The following is an 18,686-nucleotide window of genomic DNA, read 5'->3' as shown; positions in this document are numbered from 1 at the left end:
TATCAGAGACAGAAATTGTTGCTGATTGTTCCATATTTTGTCATCACCCATTGTGTGGTCTACCAGTGCAAACACGTGGTTACAATATGATGAGTATTTGGGATGACAGGCAGATTTTAGCTCTGCTACTGCATATGCATTTTCTTCTTGTGACTTTCTTGGCTGTGGTCTATAATTCAGTAGCTTACAGAAAATCCACCACATAAAAGACAAATTTCAGGACTGTAAGTATAAAGGAATATGACCAAAACATTTTTTTTCTTCATACAGTTTCTCTCTAGATTTTCTTAGGAACACATTTCTGTCTAGAAAGATTTCAAAATAGATTTCCACAATGAAAAACTTGATTGATTATATGGGGTTTGAATGATTGCCTAGTATAAAACTAGGTAGCTGCAGGAAAAGTAAATCCACACTTTTATGCTAAGAACTCCTGATATCACAAGGTCATTCTGAGCTTCTAGAATCAAGAACCTGGGGGAGTTTGTGTTGCATATGGTGACTGATCACTTACATTCCATAGATGAGGGAGAGTAGAGAGATGGTAGGTTAGACTGCATTGTGTTGGAAGAAATGTTACATGGTGAAAGGTCTACACCATCCCAAATACCTCCACTCAAGAGAAGCCCAGTAATAATTTCCATTAAATTCACAAAATGGTGCTTATCCATCACAAGTGCATAATTGTTAGACTTTGGAAGTCTAGACACAAAATCTGATTTACAGCTGAGAGTCTTAAAAACTCAATATGACTACTGAGACTTATTTTTTATAAGCTTGTGTCTAAACAACATCCAAAGCTAAATTTAATGAAACCAGAGATGAACATAGCTGATTTTACTGTAATTCATGCTCAAACATAAATTAAACAATCCAGTAGTGCCTGAAAAACAAAGTCCTGTGATTTTGCTGCTTTAGCAACAATTCGTTAAAAGCTTTGCTAGAACTTTCCACAAAATTAAATAAGTGTGAGAATGCAGGAGCTCTTCTGATAATATGAAGTGATGGCAGTAGCCCAAGAAACACAAACTGCCAAGTGAGTATTCACAAGGTTAGAGAAAAACTGAAATATTTGAAAATAAATGAAAATGGAAAAGCTCCTGAACTTGTTAATGATTTCTCATATGTATATGAAGAATGAGAAGTAGTGGTGATTAAAAATAATATAGTACAAAATTTCCATAATGACAGGACTGGATTTTGGGTTGGAGCTTGGGGTTTTCTTGGTAGGAGATTTTGCTTTGCCTTCTTTCTCTTCTCTTCTCTTCTCTTCTCTTCTCTTCTCTTCTCTTCTCTTCTCTTCTCTTCTCTTCTCTTCTCTTCTCTTCTCTTCTCTTCTCTTCTCTTCTCTTCTCTTCTCTCTTCTCTTCTCTTCTCTTCTCTTCTCTTCCTCTTCTCTTCTCTTCTCTTCTCTTCTCTTCTCTTCTCTTCTCTTCTCTTCTTCTCTTCTCTTCTCTTCTCTTCTCTTCTCTTCTCTTCTCTTCTCTTCTCTTCTCTTCTCTTCTCTTCTCTTCTCTCTTCTCTTCTCTTCTCTTTCTCTTCTCTTCTCTTTCCTCTTCTCTTCTCTTCTCTTCTCTGCCTTGCCTTGCCTCTGCCTTGCCTTGCCATTGCCTTGCCTTGCCTTGCCTTGCCTTGCTCTTGCCTTGCCTTGCCTTGCCTTAGCTTTGCCTTTCCTCCCCTTTCCTCCCCTTTCCTCCCCTTTCCTCCCCTTTCCTCCCCTTTCCTCCCCTTTCCTCCCCTTTCCTCCCTTTCCTCCCCTTTCCTCCCCTTTCCTCCCCTTTCTCCACTTTCCTCCCCTTTCCTCCCCTTTCTCCTCCCCTTTCCTCCCCTTTCCTCCCCTTTCCTCACCCTTTCCTCCCCTTTCCTCCCTTTCCTCCCTTTCCTCCCCTTCTTTCCTCCCCTTTCCTCCCCTTTCCTCCCCTTTCCTCCACCCCTTTCCTCCCCCTCTTCCCCTTGCCCCTCTCTCTTCCCCCCTGCCCCCCCCCCCCCCTTCCTCTCCCCCATAATGCCACTGGGCTTCTTGAACAGTAACTCTGCAGGATCTCCTGCATGACCTAAAACTCTACCAGTTCTTGTTGTGCTGTCTTCCAGCTGGAAAATAAAATGTGCACGTGTGTGTCATTTGTGGGATACACGAGGCATTCTATGAACAGATTTCAGGCATTTGTAACATTTTTTTTCCCTGCTTCTATTTTTTTGTTTTCCTGGTCTTTGAGTCTGAATCAATACAAGCAATCAGGATGAAAATCAACCAACCACTTCTAAGTGTCTTTAATGCACAAATTCCTTAAGGGGTATCATTTAGCCTGCGTGTGGTTGCAATTGTTCTCATATTGTAGGAGAAAGGAAGAAGACACAATGTCATGCTGAGGCACCTCTGAAAAAAATCACATAGATTAAGCCTGCTTCCAGACTGCAGCCATACTTTCCTCATAAAGTTTAGTTTAAATAGAGATGATATATATATTCCTGCTCAAAATTTAGGTGACTATTTTAAAGAGTTCTCATAAACCCCCTTAGTCTGAAACTCTTTTCTGTGTATTTGCTTCTTCCTTTGATAGCATCTGTGCCTTCAGTTCATGCTTTTTCTGCTGTAAAAATATGAGTCCAGTTTAAAACACAAATACAATATTGCCTGTTTCTGTAGTCTTTTATAATGCATAGCTCAATTAAATACAAAGCTAAAAAAGAAATTGTTTTGCAAACTGCAGACAAAAATATGTCCTACTTTGCATTTAATTTTTAAAGTAACCATAATTTTAAGGAAAAAGATGTCTGCACTCTGAAATTGGTTTTTTTCTTCCCTTGACAGACTGTTACAGAAAAGCACAAAATGAATGTACCCGAAACCATGAATGAAGTTCTTGATATGTCTGACGATGAAGGTATGAAAAATTCAACAACTTCTTTAGTATATTTCTGCAGCTTTTTGTTTGAAGAAATGTTTGTTTTTAAAAAATGTGGACAGACAAACCGTCATTAGTTAGCTACGGGTCTTTACACCTTCATTATTATTTGACATTGATCATTTTGTTGACACATGTCTATGCTTTTATTTAATTATTCTGTTTATTATTAAATCATGCAGTTCGTAAAGCCAATGCCCCTGAAATACTCAGTGATGCTGAATATTTGTCAGATGGTGAAGAAGGTATTTCTGGCATTTTTGTATCGCACTGATATTTACTTGAAGCTTCTTCCTTTTATTTAGTCTGTCTGAAAATTAATCCTTTCAGATAATTCTCTAACACTAATTTCTACTTTACAATTAAGAATGTTTTGAAAATCTCTTTTTGAGCTATTGCTGATAACACTCTTAACTTTTTCTGAATTTCTTACTCTTAATTTTTTTTTAATCAATTTACCTTCACTTTCCTGGAAGAGTCTTTTTGCTGTTGCCTTACATAAAGTAGATAACTGTTTTATTATTGTAAATGAAAAAACAAATATTGGACAAAAGGGTCGCATATCAGAAGACTTTGGATGAAACCCTGCATCTGGATCGAGGCAATCCCAGGCACAAATACAGGCTGGGCAGTGACTGGCTGGAAAGTAGCCCTGAGGAGAGAGACTTGGGGGGTGCTGGTGGACAAGAAGGCTCAACATCAGCTCTCAGTGTGCACTTGCAGCCCGGCAAAGCCAATCAGACTCCTGGGCTGCATCAGGAGAAGGGTGTGGCTAGGGAGGTCGAGGGAGGTGATCCTCCCCCCTCTACTCAGCCCTGGTGAGACCCCACCTGGAGTACTGTGTCCAGTTCTGGAGCCCCTATTACAAGAGGGATGTGGAGGTGCTGGAGCGTGTCCAGAGAAGGGCCACAAGGATGATCAGAGGGCTGGAGCACCTCTCCTATGAGGACAGACTGAAGGAGTTGGGGGCTGTTCAGTCTGCAGAAGAGAAGGCTCCAACGGTGACGTAATTGTGGCCTTCCAGTATCTGAAGGGGGCCTACAAGAAGGCTGGGGAAGGACTTCTAGGATTTGTCAGGTAGTGATAGGACTAGGGGGAATGGAATGAAGCTGGAGGTGGGGAGATTCAGGCTAGATTGTGAGGAGGAGGTTCTTCACCATGAGAGTGGTGAAACCCTGGAATGTGTTGTCCAGGGAGGTGGTTGAGGCCCTGTCCCTGGAGGTGTTTAAGACCAGGCTGGATGAGGCTCTGTCCAGGCCTGATCTAGTGTGGGGTTGTCCCTGCCCATGGCAGGTGGGGTTGGAACTAGATGATTCTTGTGGGTCCCTTCCAACCCTGAATGATACTATGATACTATGAAACAGGCAGATAGTGAAAGTGAACAGCAGAATGGATGAGTTTTTGGTTGTTTGCTTAAACCCATGGGCATTAATTCGGGTGTGTGAAATGGTTGATTTACATTGACAGTGGACCCTTAGAATGGAAAAAAAAAGTATTTTCTGGTTGGATTTTTAACAAATATTTATTTCAGATGTGACATTCAGTTTTAAAACAATCAGATTACATTTTGTCCTGCATTGAACTCAACATGTTGATGTATATTAGTGCTAAGGAAGAAACCTAGTAGCTGAGATTTGCATCTATATCACCCTGAAGTAATGTGGATTCTGTGAATTGGCAATGAATCATAGAATCAATAAGGTTGGAAAAGACCTCAAAGATCATCAAGTCCAACCTGTCACCCAAGACCCCATGACTACTAAACCATGGCACCAAGCACCACATCCAATCCCCTCTTGAACACCTCAAGGGACAGTGACTCCACCACCTCCCTGGGTAGGACATTCCAATGGCAAACAACTCTTTCTGTGAAGAACTTTCTCCTCTCCTCAAGCCTAAACTTCCCACTGGCGCAGCTTGAGACTGTGTTCTCTTGTTCTGGTGCTGGTTGCCTGGGAGAAGAGACCAACTCCCTCCTGGCTACAACCACCCTTCAGGTAGTTGTAGACAGCAATAAGGTCTCCCCTGAGCCTCCTCTTCTCCAGGTTAAATGATCCCAGCTCCCTCAGCCTCTCCTCATAAGGCTTGTGCTTGAGGCCTCTCACCAGGCTCGTTGCCCTTCTCTGGACATGTTCAAGAGTCTCAATGTCCTTCTTAAATTGAGGGGCCCAGAACTGGACACCATACTCAAGGTGTAGCCTAACCAGTGCTGAGACCCTCTGCTTAAAGGGCTGAAGCTCTCTGCTTAAAGTGTCTCTAAAATTTCCTGAGCTGTGGGCACTTGCAACCTGCTTATCCCAGCTCACTCCTTGGTGCTGGGCACATTTGACGTGACTTTGGTGGTGCCCAAGTGTTAAAAGCTCCTTTGGCAACTGCTTCCCTTGGCCAACATCCCCTGTTAGGTCAGACCTCCTCATCTTTGAATGCATGGGAGTCTGTGGCAGCATCCTGAAGGTGGGTTTTTTGAGTCCCAATTCACTTTCAGTAATTTTTTTTTCTTCACTTGCAGGAAAACAAGTGACCAGGTTCAATTTTCTTGTGTTTTTGTCTACATCCCTAGTGATATATTTACTTTTAATTTTTACAGCATCTAAGCAGTAAGGTGTCGAAGATATTTAGCTAAGTTCATTGCAGGCACCTCATGTTAAATTTGTTCATTGAGACTTTTGGTTTGTTTTCAGTTTGTCCTTGTGTTCCTATTGCTGCTGTTTCAAATGGAGGGTGTTCTTATCTCATATCTGGGCTTTCTAAATAACTCCTTTAGATAACTGTACTGCTTAAAATACAGTATTGTTTTAACTGACTGGAACACAGATGCAGAATGGTGCTAGTTAACAGAGGCAGTAACTGTTGTCCTATTCCACTCCATAGCACATGGACAGGTACAGATGAGAAACACTCCTATGTGAAATCTGAATATTAGAGCCAAAGATGTAAAATGTGGCTTTTAATGTACAGGGTCATCTTAAAGGCCAAAACTGGAGAAGGTTTTTACAGTCACTAACTTTCAGTTTAACAAAAAACCAAACCAACCTGAAAATTAACAGTGCAGGTAATGAAATCAATTCCTCACCTAGAGACTGTTCTCCACCCACATTGTCACTAGGGGAGCCAAGAGACTGGCTTTTATATAACAGGGTAATTTTTTAATCCTAACACTGAAAGGGAGCTCTCAAACCAAATAATTGGTATTTCATTAATCTATGCTGAAGCATTTCAGTGTGCAAGGCACATCATGAATTAGAAGCTTTGAGGTAATAACCACTGAGGTGTCTCTCTTTTCTGACCTGCACATCCGTCAAGACAATATACTGATGCCCATCCCCACAACTCCTGAGTGTTGACAGAGTATTTATGTACAGTGCTTCCACTTACACCAATTGAAATAAACATGTTCAAGATGGCAATACATTCTGACAAATCTCATAGCCAGGGTGCCAGCTTCCAAATTAGAGACGCACAAATCTACCAACCAAATCTGAGCTCTCCCTTACCTGGCGAACGTTCATGTCATCAGTGAGAAAAAGAGAGATTTCTTAATATGCCACAGTCCTCAAGGTTTCTCTCATAAGCAAAATTGAAGACTTGGAAAGTAGAATCACAGAGCTCAGAGGCAAATGTCAGGAAACTGTTTCCTTTTGTTTATATCTTGGTGTGCCCACTAAACAATTAATTACAGGGAAATTGTGTAATTTCTCTTCCCTGATGAGGACAGTTTGGTTTGAAGTCAATTTTTAAAGATATTGCTAATTCTATAAATGTGCAAGAACTGGATCCTCACCATCTCCAGATATCAGCTGACACCCCACACATTGGGCAGATGGGAGTCCTGTGACCACAGGGCTGGTGGGCAGCTGGGAATCAGCCACACTAAGGCCCAACCTCAGCCTTCTGCAGGAGGCCTGGAGGGAACCCCTTCCTTTGTGGTCTCTGCATGCTCAGCCTTGGAGCACCCCTCCGGAAAAGTGGAGGAAGCTGGAGCTCTGCTGTGACTGCTTCAACCCAGCAATAAGCTGCACTGCTGTCCCAGAAGTGAAGAGACAGCAAGCAATAGAAGATGGTACAGAGAGTGATGAGCCTATGTGAGGAGCAAAGAGAAAAACCCCAAACCAAAAAGCATTTCAGGTGTTGACAATGCAGAGTCATTGTCAAGAAACACTGATTTTTTAGTTTGTTGTTTCTTTTTTATTTAGTTTTTAGTAGATAACAAACTTCTGGGTGTAAATAAGGACAGTCTTTTAAACCCATTTAATGGAGATTCTTCTCTCAGCAGGAGTAAGCATCATGCTAAGTAGTCCCTGGCAGATTAGACAGATGTCCTAACAGGATGAGTGTACACTCCCTGATCCCTGAGTAGGTGCTGAGATACAGCAGTTTAAGTACATTTAAGACAGGTCAGGGCATCCCCAGGCATGAAAGTCTGTTGTTAATCATTTTAGGAGGCATTGATTTATTACATTTTTATGCTCAGATTTTTCTGAGCTTCTTTGTCGCCATAAAATTGTACAGATTCACAAAAGACTCAGCATTGCAATAATAGCTGTTCTCCCTACTTGTGTGAAAACAAAATCTTGGCTACAACTAGAAGCATTCTGCTTTTCACTGTGGCTATACCTCTTCTGCCACTAGGCAGCTCTGGACAGGCTGTGGCAAGGGAGTGGCCAAAGTTTCAGGGCTCTTCAGCAAAGCCAACAATGTGTCCATTTGGATCCCAGGCTATGATTACATTTTGTTTAAGAACTTTTCCCAAGCCACATAATACCTTCTGTCCTGCTGCCAGAGCACCTGTATTTTTCAATGTCCTCTACAAAAAGCACCTACCCTTGAGCTCTTACAGTACCAGCTGTGGGAGACATGCTGAGGGACCAGAAACATGGGAAAAGGTGATGAATCTCCACAAGAACAGAAAGTGGTATCAGTAAAACCAGTTTCAACCTAGAAGTGCTGCTCTTTCTGCAACAGGTAGTTGAATTGTGACTCCTTATACACATCCTTGGTGGAGCAAATGCAAAAAATTTACATGAGATTAAACTGTAACTGAAGGAAATTTAAGAGAGGAAAAAAAAGCCCTAAACCTGCTCATGACTATACAAACCTCTTGTGCTTAAATCAGTTCCAGCTAGAAAACATCCCAGTGGATTTCCACTGTTTCATGTTCTTACATTCTGCTATGAAGTTGTGGCTGCTGTAAGAAACAGGGTATGCTAGAACTTGCGGACTTTTGCTGTGACCTACTACGGCTTTCCTTTCCTGGATTTTGAATGGTTTCTTATGCTTTTGGTAGCTGTTTGCTCTGTTAACACAGACATCACCTTTCTTCAACATGTGACGTGTTATGAAGGAAAGGATGGTGATTGCAACAAAGAAGTGTAGTGCTTGCTTTCTTTAGTGTTTTTTTCATCAGTGCCTCACTTTTTGATGCATTTCTCTATTATTTAAGTTCAGAGATTAATTTTGTCTTCATTTTTCCATGGCACCTCTCTGCAGAATGTGGAGTGCCTGTGACCTTACCTGAAAGGCAGGGGATTAGGCCGCGGCAACTAATTAAACAGAGTGGGATCGCTGAAACATGCACCACCCATTCTGCTCCAACCTCCCACGATCACAAAACAATGTCTGGAATTCTTTGAAATTACCACTCCTAGATGCAGCATTTCCTTTGATGAGAGCATTTCATCAGAGTAATCCTGCTCGGGCTGGATTAGCTGCAGAGCAGGATCAGATCTAATGTATTTTGCAGCTCAACTGGAATGTATGTTTGTTGGTTTGGTTTGTGGTTTTTGTTGTGGGTTTGTTTGTTTGTTTGTTTGTTTTATCATTGCCTTTGACAAATGATGCTCCTAAAGAAAATCTCTCGCCTGTTCCTTAGAATGGCGCACTGCTTCTCTTCAGGTGCGGTAAGGGCAGAAGTCTCCCCGTTCACTGGCCTTGTTAGTAGCTGCTAAAAGCTGCCCGTGGCCCTCACCCTCTCTGGGCCACTACTTCGTCTGCCCAGCCGCAGTCCATTTTCCTCAGGCTTCCGACCCTTCCCTGTGGACACAAGCCCCCCACGCTGCAGGGCGGAGACAGAGGCGGTCGGCCCGGCCGGCCCCAGCCCCGGCCCCGGCGGGGGCGGTCGGAGCGCAGCGCCCTTCCCCGCAGCCCCGCGCTCCCGGCTCGGCCCCGGGATCGAGTTACAGAAAAACGACACCCTCGCAGCACCCCTATTTACATACAAATAACTGGAGTGCCTGCGTTTATGTCACCATTCGAGAGGCTTGCCAAGGGAGGCTGTAATCCAATCAGCAGAAGCTTTAAAGGGATGTCTGTAGAGTGATTAAAAGGGGATTTTTTTTTCATTGCTTTTGTTGGTTGGTTTTTTTTTTTTTCAACTGTAGTAATTATTTTTCATTTTGGTTCATGTTTGCAAAGAACTTTGATCTGAGTTGAACGGACAAAGATGCACATGTCCTAAAATACATACGAAGAGATCAAGATGTTAAGAAGATCTCAGTTGTTGTGTGGAAAGCGAATATGACCCACAGGGATTAGTTTGCTTGTGCTGGTTTGGAGATTAACTCTAAATCACTGCTTAAGGACTAATAGGACTAATAGGAATTCTTGGAAACACCAGGGGGAAAAAAAGTCTTATAGACCAGACTGGTGAAAATGGCTTTCCAAAACAGTAAGACTTTTTAAAGTTTAACTTAATATATATAATGTTTCTGTTTCTGTTTTGAATGCTTTCTGGTATATTATGGACATTTTAGCTTTTAAGTTGTTACTTAAGATACTGTTTGTTGCTGGGCTGGAAGAGAAAGTTGGTTGGTTTGTTTGCCGCTTGCAAAGCAGTAGCTGAAGGGGTATTTTTAGACTTGATTGTTAGTTTAAAACCAGAACTCGCATGTGGTTTCCTGAGTTTAGTGAATGGACTAAACTCCTTGAATGAGAGCGGGAAGCGTTCAGCTGGGCTTGGGAGTCACTTACCCTCGCCAGCACCCTGTTAAAATTCACTCTAGTGCAACTTTTACACACCTAAACCGCGTTCACAACAAAGAAGGAGAGCGTGGATGTGGGAAAGGGAGCTTTCTGCTCTGTGCTGTAGAGGAAACGGGCTGGGGGGGGGGAAACTCCTACGACCGCAAAAGGCATATTTTGGACTTGCTCTGTCAATGCAGGAATGTAGGTTTGCATGATGTAATGGTATGCAAATGTTCCCAGCGAGAGTGAGCTGCTCCGTTAACCCTTTGGGACGCCTGCCCTCCTCTCCGAACATTTGACTTGCCTTCCTGCCGTGGTTTGTTGGTTGGTTAATTTTTTGTTGCTTTGGGTTTTTAAACAAACTAACTAATCCGGTAGCTCTCTGCCGCAGCTGGCCTCCCCCATATGCCCGGCTCTTGCCGGTCGGTTCCCCTCCGGCCCGGGGCTGGGACTCGGTTCCCGGGGCAGCGCTGCCCCGGCCCACGGCTTTGTTCTGCTCCCGCGGGAGCCCGGGTGAGTCTCCAGGGAAGGGGCTTCTTGATGTGCTGAGCTGCAGAAAATCAACCGGGGAGTGTGAAAGCAGTTCATTAAAAAAATTAATCCCCTCTAATCCCCTAATGCCTTAGGTGGAAGGCAGGTCTCATACTCAGCGTGCATTCAAGCTTACTGCATTTATGGGTGCTGGTGTGCAAACGGACTCTCTCTCACAGGCAGTACTTAATTGACTTACTTTTTGTATACAGAACAGTCTAACTTGAGTTTGCTACCTCGGGCTTTTTGGTAAGGAAAGCAAGACTGAGTGCAATGGTGCATAGTACAGAAGAACTGTTCAGGTTGCTTAAACGATGGGTCAAAAGTCATCCCTCATATAACTTTATTGAATTTACGTCAGGGTGGAGTTTTGCTTCTTAAGTCTACCCCCAATAAAATTCTTTTCTCAGGCCCGTTCAGAGGGTGGATAATTAACGTGCTACATGGAAAGAGCCTTAGGGAAAGTGGGGGTGACGGGATTGATTCCTTGCTGGCGAGCAGAGAAGGGCGTTATGACTAACTAAGCACACAAACATTTACCATACACGTAGCTTCTGATTTCAGCCTGGCTTTTGTGCTTGCAGGTGAGGATGCAATGACAGGTGATACGGACAAATACCTCGGACCCCAGGATCTGAAAGAGTTGGGAGATGATTCTTTGCCTGCTGAAGGATATATGGGCTTTAGCCTGGGAGCTCGCTCCGCCAGGTATCGTATTTGCTGTGTCTTGTGTTTGTGTCACCACAGTTACAAGTTTTTACAAACCAAGCGCGCTCTTTCGCACAAAACTGGAGTGTGCTTTGAAACGAGGCAGAGGGGGTGTACTACTTCCGTGTTGTGGTAATGCTGCGCCTTTACAGCATACCTTCATTGCAGTTTTATTTCACATACTTTATTCATGTCGGCTTCTTATGGCAATGGTACAGAAAACTAACTATTCACTTTTTCTGGTGTCTGCTCATGCTCTGAACATCTCCAAGGCACCTCTTTGCTAGCAGTTCACAGCTAGTCTAGGCACTAATCTAGAACAGCCAGCGGAAAAAAAAAAAAAATTCTTTTCACTACCGCTAGTCAGATAGATACTTACATTAGAGTTTTCATTAATGAACTTCATTTAAGCAAATAATGCAAATGCCAGAAAAACTGAATGAGAATAATTTTGCTGTGTTGGTGGTTTTATTTCTTTAAAGGTGCTAGTGAGTAATCTAACTGAGATAGACAGTATTTAAGAAAAGTGATCCTAAAAATGAAAAAACAAGTCTACCTTAATTTTTTTGCAAAGTTTCGTTTGGCAGGGAATGGATTACGTGTTACAGAAAACAGACCAAAGTTTCTATGAACCTGATAAAATGTTGTAAACTTCATATCTGACTAATGTTGATTTCAGCTCAGGTGTTTCTAAATCAAGAGTTTAGATTTAATTTTTGAATCTTGCTAAAGCCCGAAATGTGCACTACTCAAAACAATTAAAGCTGTTTGAGCAGAGATTGCTTCTTTGGTTGTGGATTTGCAATGCGTTTTCTGACAGTTGAATTGTACTGGGGCTAATAATTAAACCTCATAAGCTGGAGCCCTGAGGGCTTTTTCCTATGCTGTAGTTTAAAGATCTGTTTTTAAAAGTGTGTTCATTGTCTAACAGCAAGTGGCAACTCCCACAAGGTAAATCTTAGATGTCTACCCTTCAGTCTTCCTTGTTATGGTCGCATTAGAAATGCCAGCATACAGTGCAAATTTGTGCTTCAGTAGTTAGTGCCCGGCCATGATTTGCTTCACTTACAATTTTTAGGTACGTTAGTAAGTATTTATGTGACAGTACATTCACAAAGAATGCTAAAATACATTTAAATAGGCCATTAAGTAGAAAATCAGCAAAACAGATCTGAAGGGAGAATCTTACTTTGTTGTGAACTTAATTAACAAAGCTGACATGTTGCTTTTGAACAGAAGTTAGTGTGAGCAAGGTCGTACAGCTCTATCAGATGTGGTCAGTCCTGAAGCACTGCAGTGACAGTGGAGAGGGAATGTGCCATGTGTGCAGAGCTGGGCACTGATTTACAGGACGTCTTTGCATAATGGATACAATGCAATACTTCCCACAGATATCTAAATTCTCATGATGCAGGTGGGAGAGTAGAACTTCACAGTCAAGATCAGCTAGGTAGATCTGAGGGTTCAACCTCATGTAATCTGTTTTATTTTGTTTTGAGAGAGAGAGGAATCTAATATTCTCATGCTTCTGGTTTTAGCAGTGCCATTACTATTTGTTGCTGCATAACTCATTTTTTTTACATTGCACATGTTATGCTCAGAGGAGACAAAGTGTTTTTCCTGTGAAATATTTTATTTAGCAAAAAACCAAGCAATCCCTGGATGTATCTTACTACTGATTCTGAGTGTAACATTAAGAAATAAACACATGGAATATGTAAGCCATCCAGCCATAACATCTTGCTTTTCCTGTCTGATTCTTTGCTTTCTATTTCTCCTGTTTCTTTTCTACTATAAATTGCTTTAGTCCAAAAGTCAGGTAAGAAGGCATGGCATCGTGTTACATCTTTCTGCTGCTGCCATCGTTCATCTTCATTTTATACAGCATTGGAAAGTGATATGCTTTTATTTTGGGGTGGGGGAGGGCTTAGCCTTAGAGAATAACCCTCAGTTATAACAAATCTAACTGGATTTATGCCATTTATCATGTAAAAGACTGCTTAACAAATGCCTACAGTGTGTAATTAAGATCCCAGTTCTATTTCTAGCACAAGGAAGAAAGATTGCTAAAAGACTAGAAAACTTTGATTAGCAACTACAAAATGCATGAAACAAGTTGTAGATTTTAGTCTGAACAGCGTTCCTAGTTCAGAAGTGTAATACATTGTTGAATGTTGCTTTTTATCAATTTACATTTTTTACTACTTTATTTTCTGTCATGTAGTGAGCATGTTTAGGCATGCAGCATGTTTTTAGCACATACCACAATGTATCTTCCAGGGTTAAGTGTAACACACTCCTCCGTTGATTTAATTGCAACACATTCAGAGTGACCATTCTTATTTCCAAATAATCTAACATCCACAAAATAATTCCCCCAAGCATTGGCATCTGTATTTAATCATCAAGAAGCAAATTTCTTTTTATTTTCTTTCCTCTTTCATTTCATTTTTCTAACTTAATTAGTAGCCAGGGTGTTTATAACAAAGTCAAAAGCGATTCAGCCACAAAGAGAATGACAACACATAAAAATTCCTCTTAGTTAAACCTGCTTCAGCAATCTGAGCCATATGGGCAGACACTGTAACCTAACACAGCTCTCCTGGGACCTGCCCTCATGCGTCTCATTTAAGGATTAGGGTGTAAAGACATTTATCAAAGTTCATCTAACTATTTCAATACACATTTCTGGATTTATTCTAAGAACATGGCATTACTGTCAAAGCAATACACATCTGTTGTAATTTTGTTTCTTTATATTGTAGGGAAGGGGATATTTAACTACAGTCAGATACCTACTTAATTTTCCCCCTTGTATTTATTTCATGTATTAAGTCTATTTTGCCACTTTGTGCTATCCCTGGAAGTTGCATGTATTAATTTATTTTTTAATTTATTTTTTGTTCATCTCATTGCCATCTGCACTTTCTATGATAAATGGTAAATACAACAGCCTCCGCTCCTTCAGTTCGGATAGGTCCTATACGCTGAACAGAAGTTCTTATGCCCGGGACAGCATGATGATTGAAGAGCTGCTGGTACCAGCAAAGGATCAGGTATGTGCTGTGCTTCTGCTTCGTATTTATAGGGGATGACAGTCAGCAGCCCTCAGCTGTGCTTGCAGAGACACTCTCTAAACTGCTGGAAAGGGTGAATAGAGGAGGTGAGAGTGCAGTGTGCCCAGGCAGCCAAGAGGGCCAATGGCATCCTGGCCTGCAGCAGGAACAGTGTGGCCAGCAGGAGCAGGGAGGTCATTCTGCCCCTGTACACTGCACTGGTTAGGCCACACCTCAAGTACTGTGTCCAGTTCTGGGCCCCTCAGTTTAGGAAGGATGTTGACTTGCTGGAACGAGTCTAGAGAAGAGCAACGAAGTTCGTGAGGGGTTTGGAACACAAGCCCTATGAGGAGAGGCTGAGGGAGCTGGGATTGCTCAGCCTGGAGAAGAGGAGACTCAGGGGTGACCTTATCACTCTCTACAACTACCTGAAGGGAGGTTGTAGACAGGCTGATGATGGTCTCTTCTCCCAGGCACCCAGTACCAGAACAAGAGGACACAGTCTCAGGCTGCGCCAGGGGAGGTTCAGGTTGGATGTTAGGAAGAAGTTCTATACAGAAAGAGTGATTGCCCATTGGAATGGGTTGCCCAAGGAGGTGGTGGAGTCGCCGTCATTGGAGGCGTTCAGGAGGAGACTTGATGGGGTGCTTGGTGCCATGGGTTAGCTGTTTGGGTGGGTTGGATTGGTTGATGGGTTGGATGTGATGATCTTGAAGGTCTCTTCCAGCCTGGTTTGGTTTGGTTTATTCTAAATAAAGGTTTATTCTAAAAATAAAGGAAGAAACCATGGGTTTATCACATTGTGGTTTTGGTCCTGCAAGAAGAAAGGGTGATGGGGTCCTAGATCAAAAGAGCCTTTGAGGGGTCAGTTACATTTCTGAAGTCTGGAGCTGTCCACTGAAGTCAATGGGAGCATCTGTGGAATTGATGTTCTTGTGTATCCTTGGAGTGCTTTGATAATATGCAGGAAGCAACGTGGTTTGCAGTAAAAAGCCTTTGTATGTACAGCCTGACACTGAAGTTCAGTCAGGTCATCCATTCTCTACATGTAGAGCGGACATCATCAGCTGTCCTTGGTTTTCCAGCCTTGGGAAGAATTTGGCTTTGTAACAATTAAGCTAGCATACAGTAGCCAGCTGTGTATCTTCCAAATATTTGTGCAATGACTAATACAACAAAGTGGAGGCTTTTGACATGACTGTAACTTGAGCAAGTCTTTCCAAAAGCTAGTACTGGAGATGCTGGAGTACTGTATGATTTATTTGTGAGTTCCTCAGTGTTTTGCTTGGTTTGCTTGATTCAGATTTTTCAAATCTAACAGAATAGATTAAGAGTTTCTTGATACTCAGAAGCCAGAGATCTACTGGGAATTAAAAGGACTGTGGAGTGGAACTATTATCTACTGGAGTCCCTCCGGGCTTAGTACTGGGACCAGTACTATTCAGTACATTCATCAGCTACATGGGTGAGGGCACAGAGGGCACTGTCAGCAAATTTTCTGATGACATAAAACTGGAATGAGTGGCTGACACACCTGAAGGCTGTGCTGCCATGCAGTGAGACCTGGACAGGCTGGAGAGTTGGATGGGGAGAAATTGAAATATGACAAGGGCAGGTGCCTTGCCTCTGGGAAAGAGCAACCCCATGGACCAGTATAGGTTGGGGAATGATCTGTTGGAGAGCAGCTCTGGGGAAAAGGACCTAGGACTCCTGCCAGACAAGAGGATGACGATGAGCCAGCAATGTGCCCTTGTGTCCAAGAAGGCAAATGGCATCCTTGGATGCATTAGAAGAGGTATGGTTAGTGGGTCCAGAGAGGTTGTCTTCCCCCTTTACTCTGCCCTGGTGAGGCCTCACCTGGAAAATTGCGTCTAGGTCTGGGCCCCTCAGTTCAAGAATGACCTCAGGGAACTGCTCGAAAGAGTCCAGCACAGAGCCACAAAGATGATGAAGGGAGTGAGGAAAGGCTGAGGGAGCTGGGTCTCTTTAGCTCAGAGGGAACTGAGGGGTGACCCCATTCATGTTTACAAAGATGTGAAGTGTGAGTGTCGGGAGGATTGAGCTGCCCAGAGAGGTTGTGGAGTCTCCTTCTCTGGCAGAAGGAGACCTGCCTGCATGCATTCCTGTGTGACCTGTTCTAGGTGATCCTGCTCTGGTGGGGCGGTTGGATTGGATGATCTTTTAAAGGTCTCTTCCAACCCCTAACATCCTGTGACTCTGTATTGCATAAGAGAGATTGTAATGAAACAGGTTTTCTGCTGCCCTTTTCACAGAGGTATCTCTGAGCAGTGGCAAGGAGTTACTCCTGCATAGAAGTTATCTCAGAGGGTACTTTCATGGAAGAAGGGTCCACAGAGCAGAACTCAAGCATTTTAAGCCTTGGTCATATTAATCTGTAAATTTTTGTGTAAAATACCCAGTTTTACTATAGCTTTTGCTCAAAGTTTTTGTAACATTATGACTGGCAGAAATTGGATTCTTCCTAGTGTTTATTATTAGGTTGTTACTTTTGAGTAAAATGCTGTAAACCTCCAATAACCTTCATTTGCAGCAGCCAGCTAGGATGAGTTTGTGAACATCACATAACCATAGTTTTGTTGCCTTTTGTTATTTTGAAGCCAGAAAATAAAATTTGCAACTGCTAACACTGGGAACAACTAATGATATTTCAAGACTGAGAACCTAAAGTTACTCCTAAGCCTTCATTAAGTCTTCTTGATATGATGGGAACTTCAGAGAGCAAGGCTCTTCAGCCTGGAAACATATTACATTGGTTTATGATCCTGATCAATTTGTGATTACCATCAAAATTGATGGCATTAATTTAGCAGCTAGTGTGAATTTGGTCACATAATAAGACTTAAAATCAGCATTATGCCAAATAACTCCTGAAGAAGATTGTTCAAATTATGCACCATTAACCCATTTTATATTGCATCACTCTGTACATGGACATGTTGAAGTGACACCACTTCAGGTACAGCAGGTCTACTTTAGGTCCAAATTCATGGTCTCTTCAAGTGGTCATGGATCACTCTGCTTTCTGGAGGATCTCATGCAGTGCGGACTCTTGAGCTGAGAAGGCAGTAGTATAGGTCATTTTCATTGCTTTTTTAGTCTTCATGTTTATGTGATTCTGCTTTTTGTCCAGCAAAGATTGTGCAATTATTGCCGCTCAGTCTACTTCAGATCTGTCACATAAAATGATCCTCTAGACAAACTTCAAGGTTCTCAAGTCCAGGAAGGGATCAGGTGAGGGGGGGGGTGGGGTGGTGGGAAAGAGCCATGTCTTGAGAATTTACTAAAACTATGATCCTCTGAATAACTAATGATAGTAAAGTGGCAAACTACCTTCATTAAAGAGGGAGCACAGCTAAAATTTTCTGCTATGGCTTCTGCAAACCTTGAAGTCCTGACAAAACACATATTCATCCTCTGGAATTCTTCAGTCCAGCTCAGACTTCAGGTGGTAAACTTTACAGTTCTTTGGCTGAAGCAGGAGGAATGGGAAATGGAGAATACTATTCCCTGCCTCCCTTCTTCCCATCTTACCCTCTGTACATTGCTGGGTTTCTAGCTAATCTGTGGGATAGCAGTAGGACATGGGGAAAAAAATCCACCTTGTGCTCCAGCAATAGAATTCACATGAACTAAGGTCATGGTGGGTCAAAAGCAATAACCTCAAAGTTCATCTTTAAACTTATAGGGGTTTATGCTGACTAGGGGTATTGCACTACAGTGGAGGAGTGAGCCATTGCCTATCTGTATGTTCCATTGCTCTTCTTTTGTGAAGTTCAGACCTGTCTAGAGTTCAGGAAAACAGTGAAATTTTGGAGTAAGGGGAATTGATTTTGTCACAAGTATAAACATATATGAGAGTAAGGGCAATTTGTCAACCTCTTGATCAGGTTGAAACAGAAGATCCCATGGACACCCCTCCCCAGGATCTCTGGGAGACTTGTGAGTCTAAAAAGAGCCAAATAAGGAAGATTTGAAACTAGCCTTTAGTGAACGTGACCGCCTGCATGACACGTTGGGTATTAGACAAGAGTTTCTAAAAATTCCCTGGGAAGCTGCAGTATTCTCCATTGTTTGCTGACCTGTTCAGCAGGGAAGTCTAAGTCAAAACCATGCTCTGCTTCATAACCTAGCTGGAGCAAAGTTAAAATTTCAGTGTCATGGTTTGTTACCATGGATACAACAATTCAGACCACATCCAGACTACTTTCTTCATGGAATAATTTACATCAGCCTCTGAATTTAAATCAGCCAAAGGCAAGATGAACCAGGCTGTCCATTACATAGCAGCTTGCTGAATCTCTTCTGTCTGGATAAATTCATCTGGGAAGAAGCATACATTTTTCTGTTTACTGAACTCTGATCACACAGCCTGGATATTCAGTTATGCAACTAGCAGCATTCTTGCCAGCAGAACAATCAGTGGGTTTATGCATGCATTTGCATCTAATGATGCCACACCCTTTAGCAATGCATATTTCATCTCCCTCAGTCCAGGGAGGGAACA

General features: G+C 42.4%; 1 protein-coding gene across 20 annotated transcripts in view; it reads left to right on the top strand.

The window, feature by feature from the left end:
- ANK3 (ankyrin 3) overlaps nucleotides 1–18,686 on the top strand; it is a 385,651-nt gene that overhangs the window by 297,497 nt on the left and 69,468 nt on the right. For 16 of the 20 annotated variants that reach the window (XM_068140068.1, XM_068140070.1, XM_068140076.1 and 13 more), the window contains 4 exons: nucleotides 2,813–2,885; nucleotides 3,089–3,151; nucleotides 10,982–11,105; nucleotides 14,059–14,161. In XM_068140068.1, the coding sequence (XP_067996169.1) occupies nucleotides 2,813–2,885; nucleotides 3,089–3,151; nucleotides 10,982–11,105; nucleotides 14,059–14,161 (363 nt within the window). Of the gene's footprint in view, nucleotides 1–2,812; nucleotides 2,886–3,088; nucleotides 3,152–9,134; nucleotides 9,571–10,981; nucleotides 11,106–14,058; nucleotides 14,162–18,686 lie in introns of those variants that run through there. The other 4 variants (XM_068140073.1, XM_068140071.1, XM_068140086.1 and 1 more) reach the window with 2 other exon arrangements.

Source organism: Melanerpes formicivorus, unplaced genomic scaffold, assembly GCF_026170545.1.
Source record: "Melanerpes formicivorus ecotype bairdi unplaced genomic scaffold, bMelFor1.0.p_v2 SCAF_6, whole genome shotgun sequence".
Classification (NCBI taxonomy): domain Eukaryota; kingdom Metazoa; phylum Chordata; class Aves; order Piciformes; family Picidae; genus Melanerpes; species Melanerpes formicivorus.
This window is presented reverse-complemented; position numbering and strand designations above follow the sequence as displayed.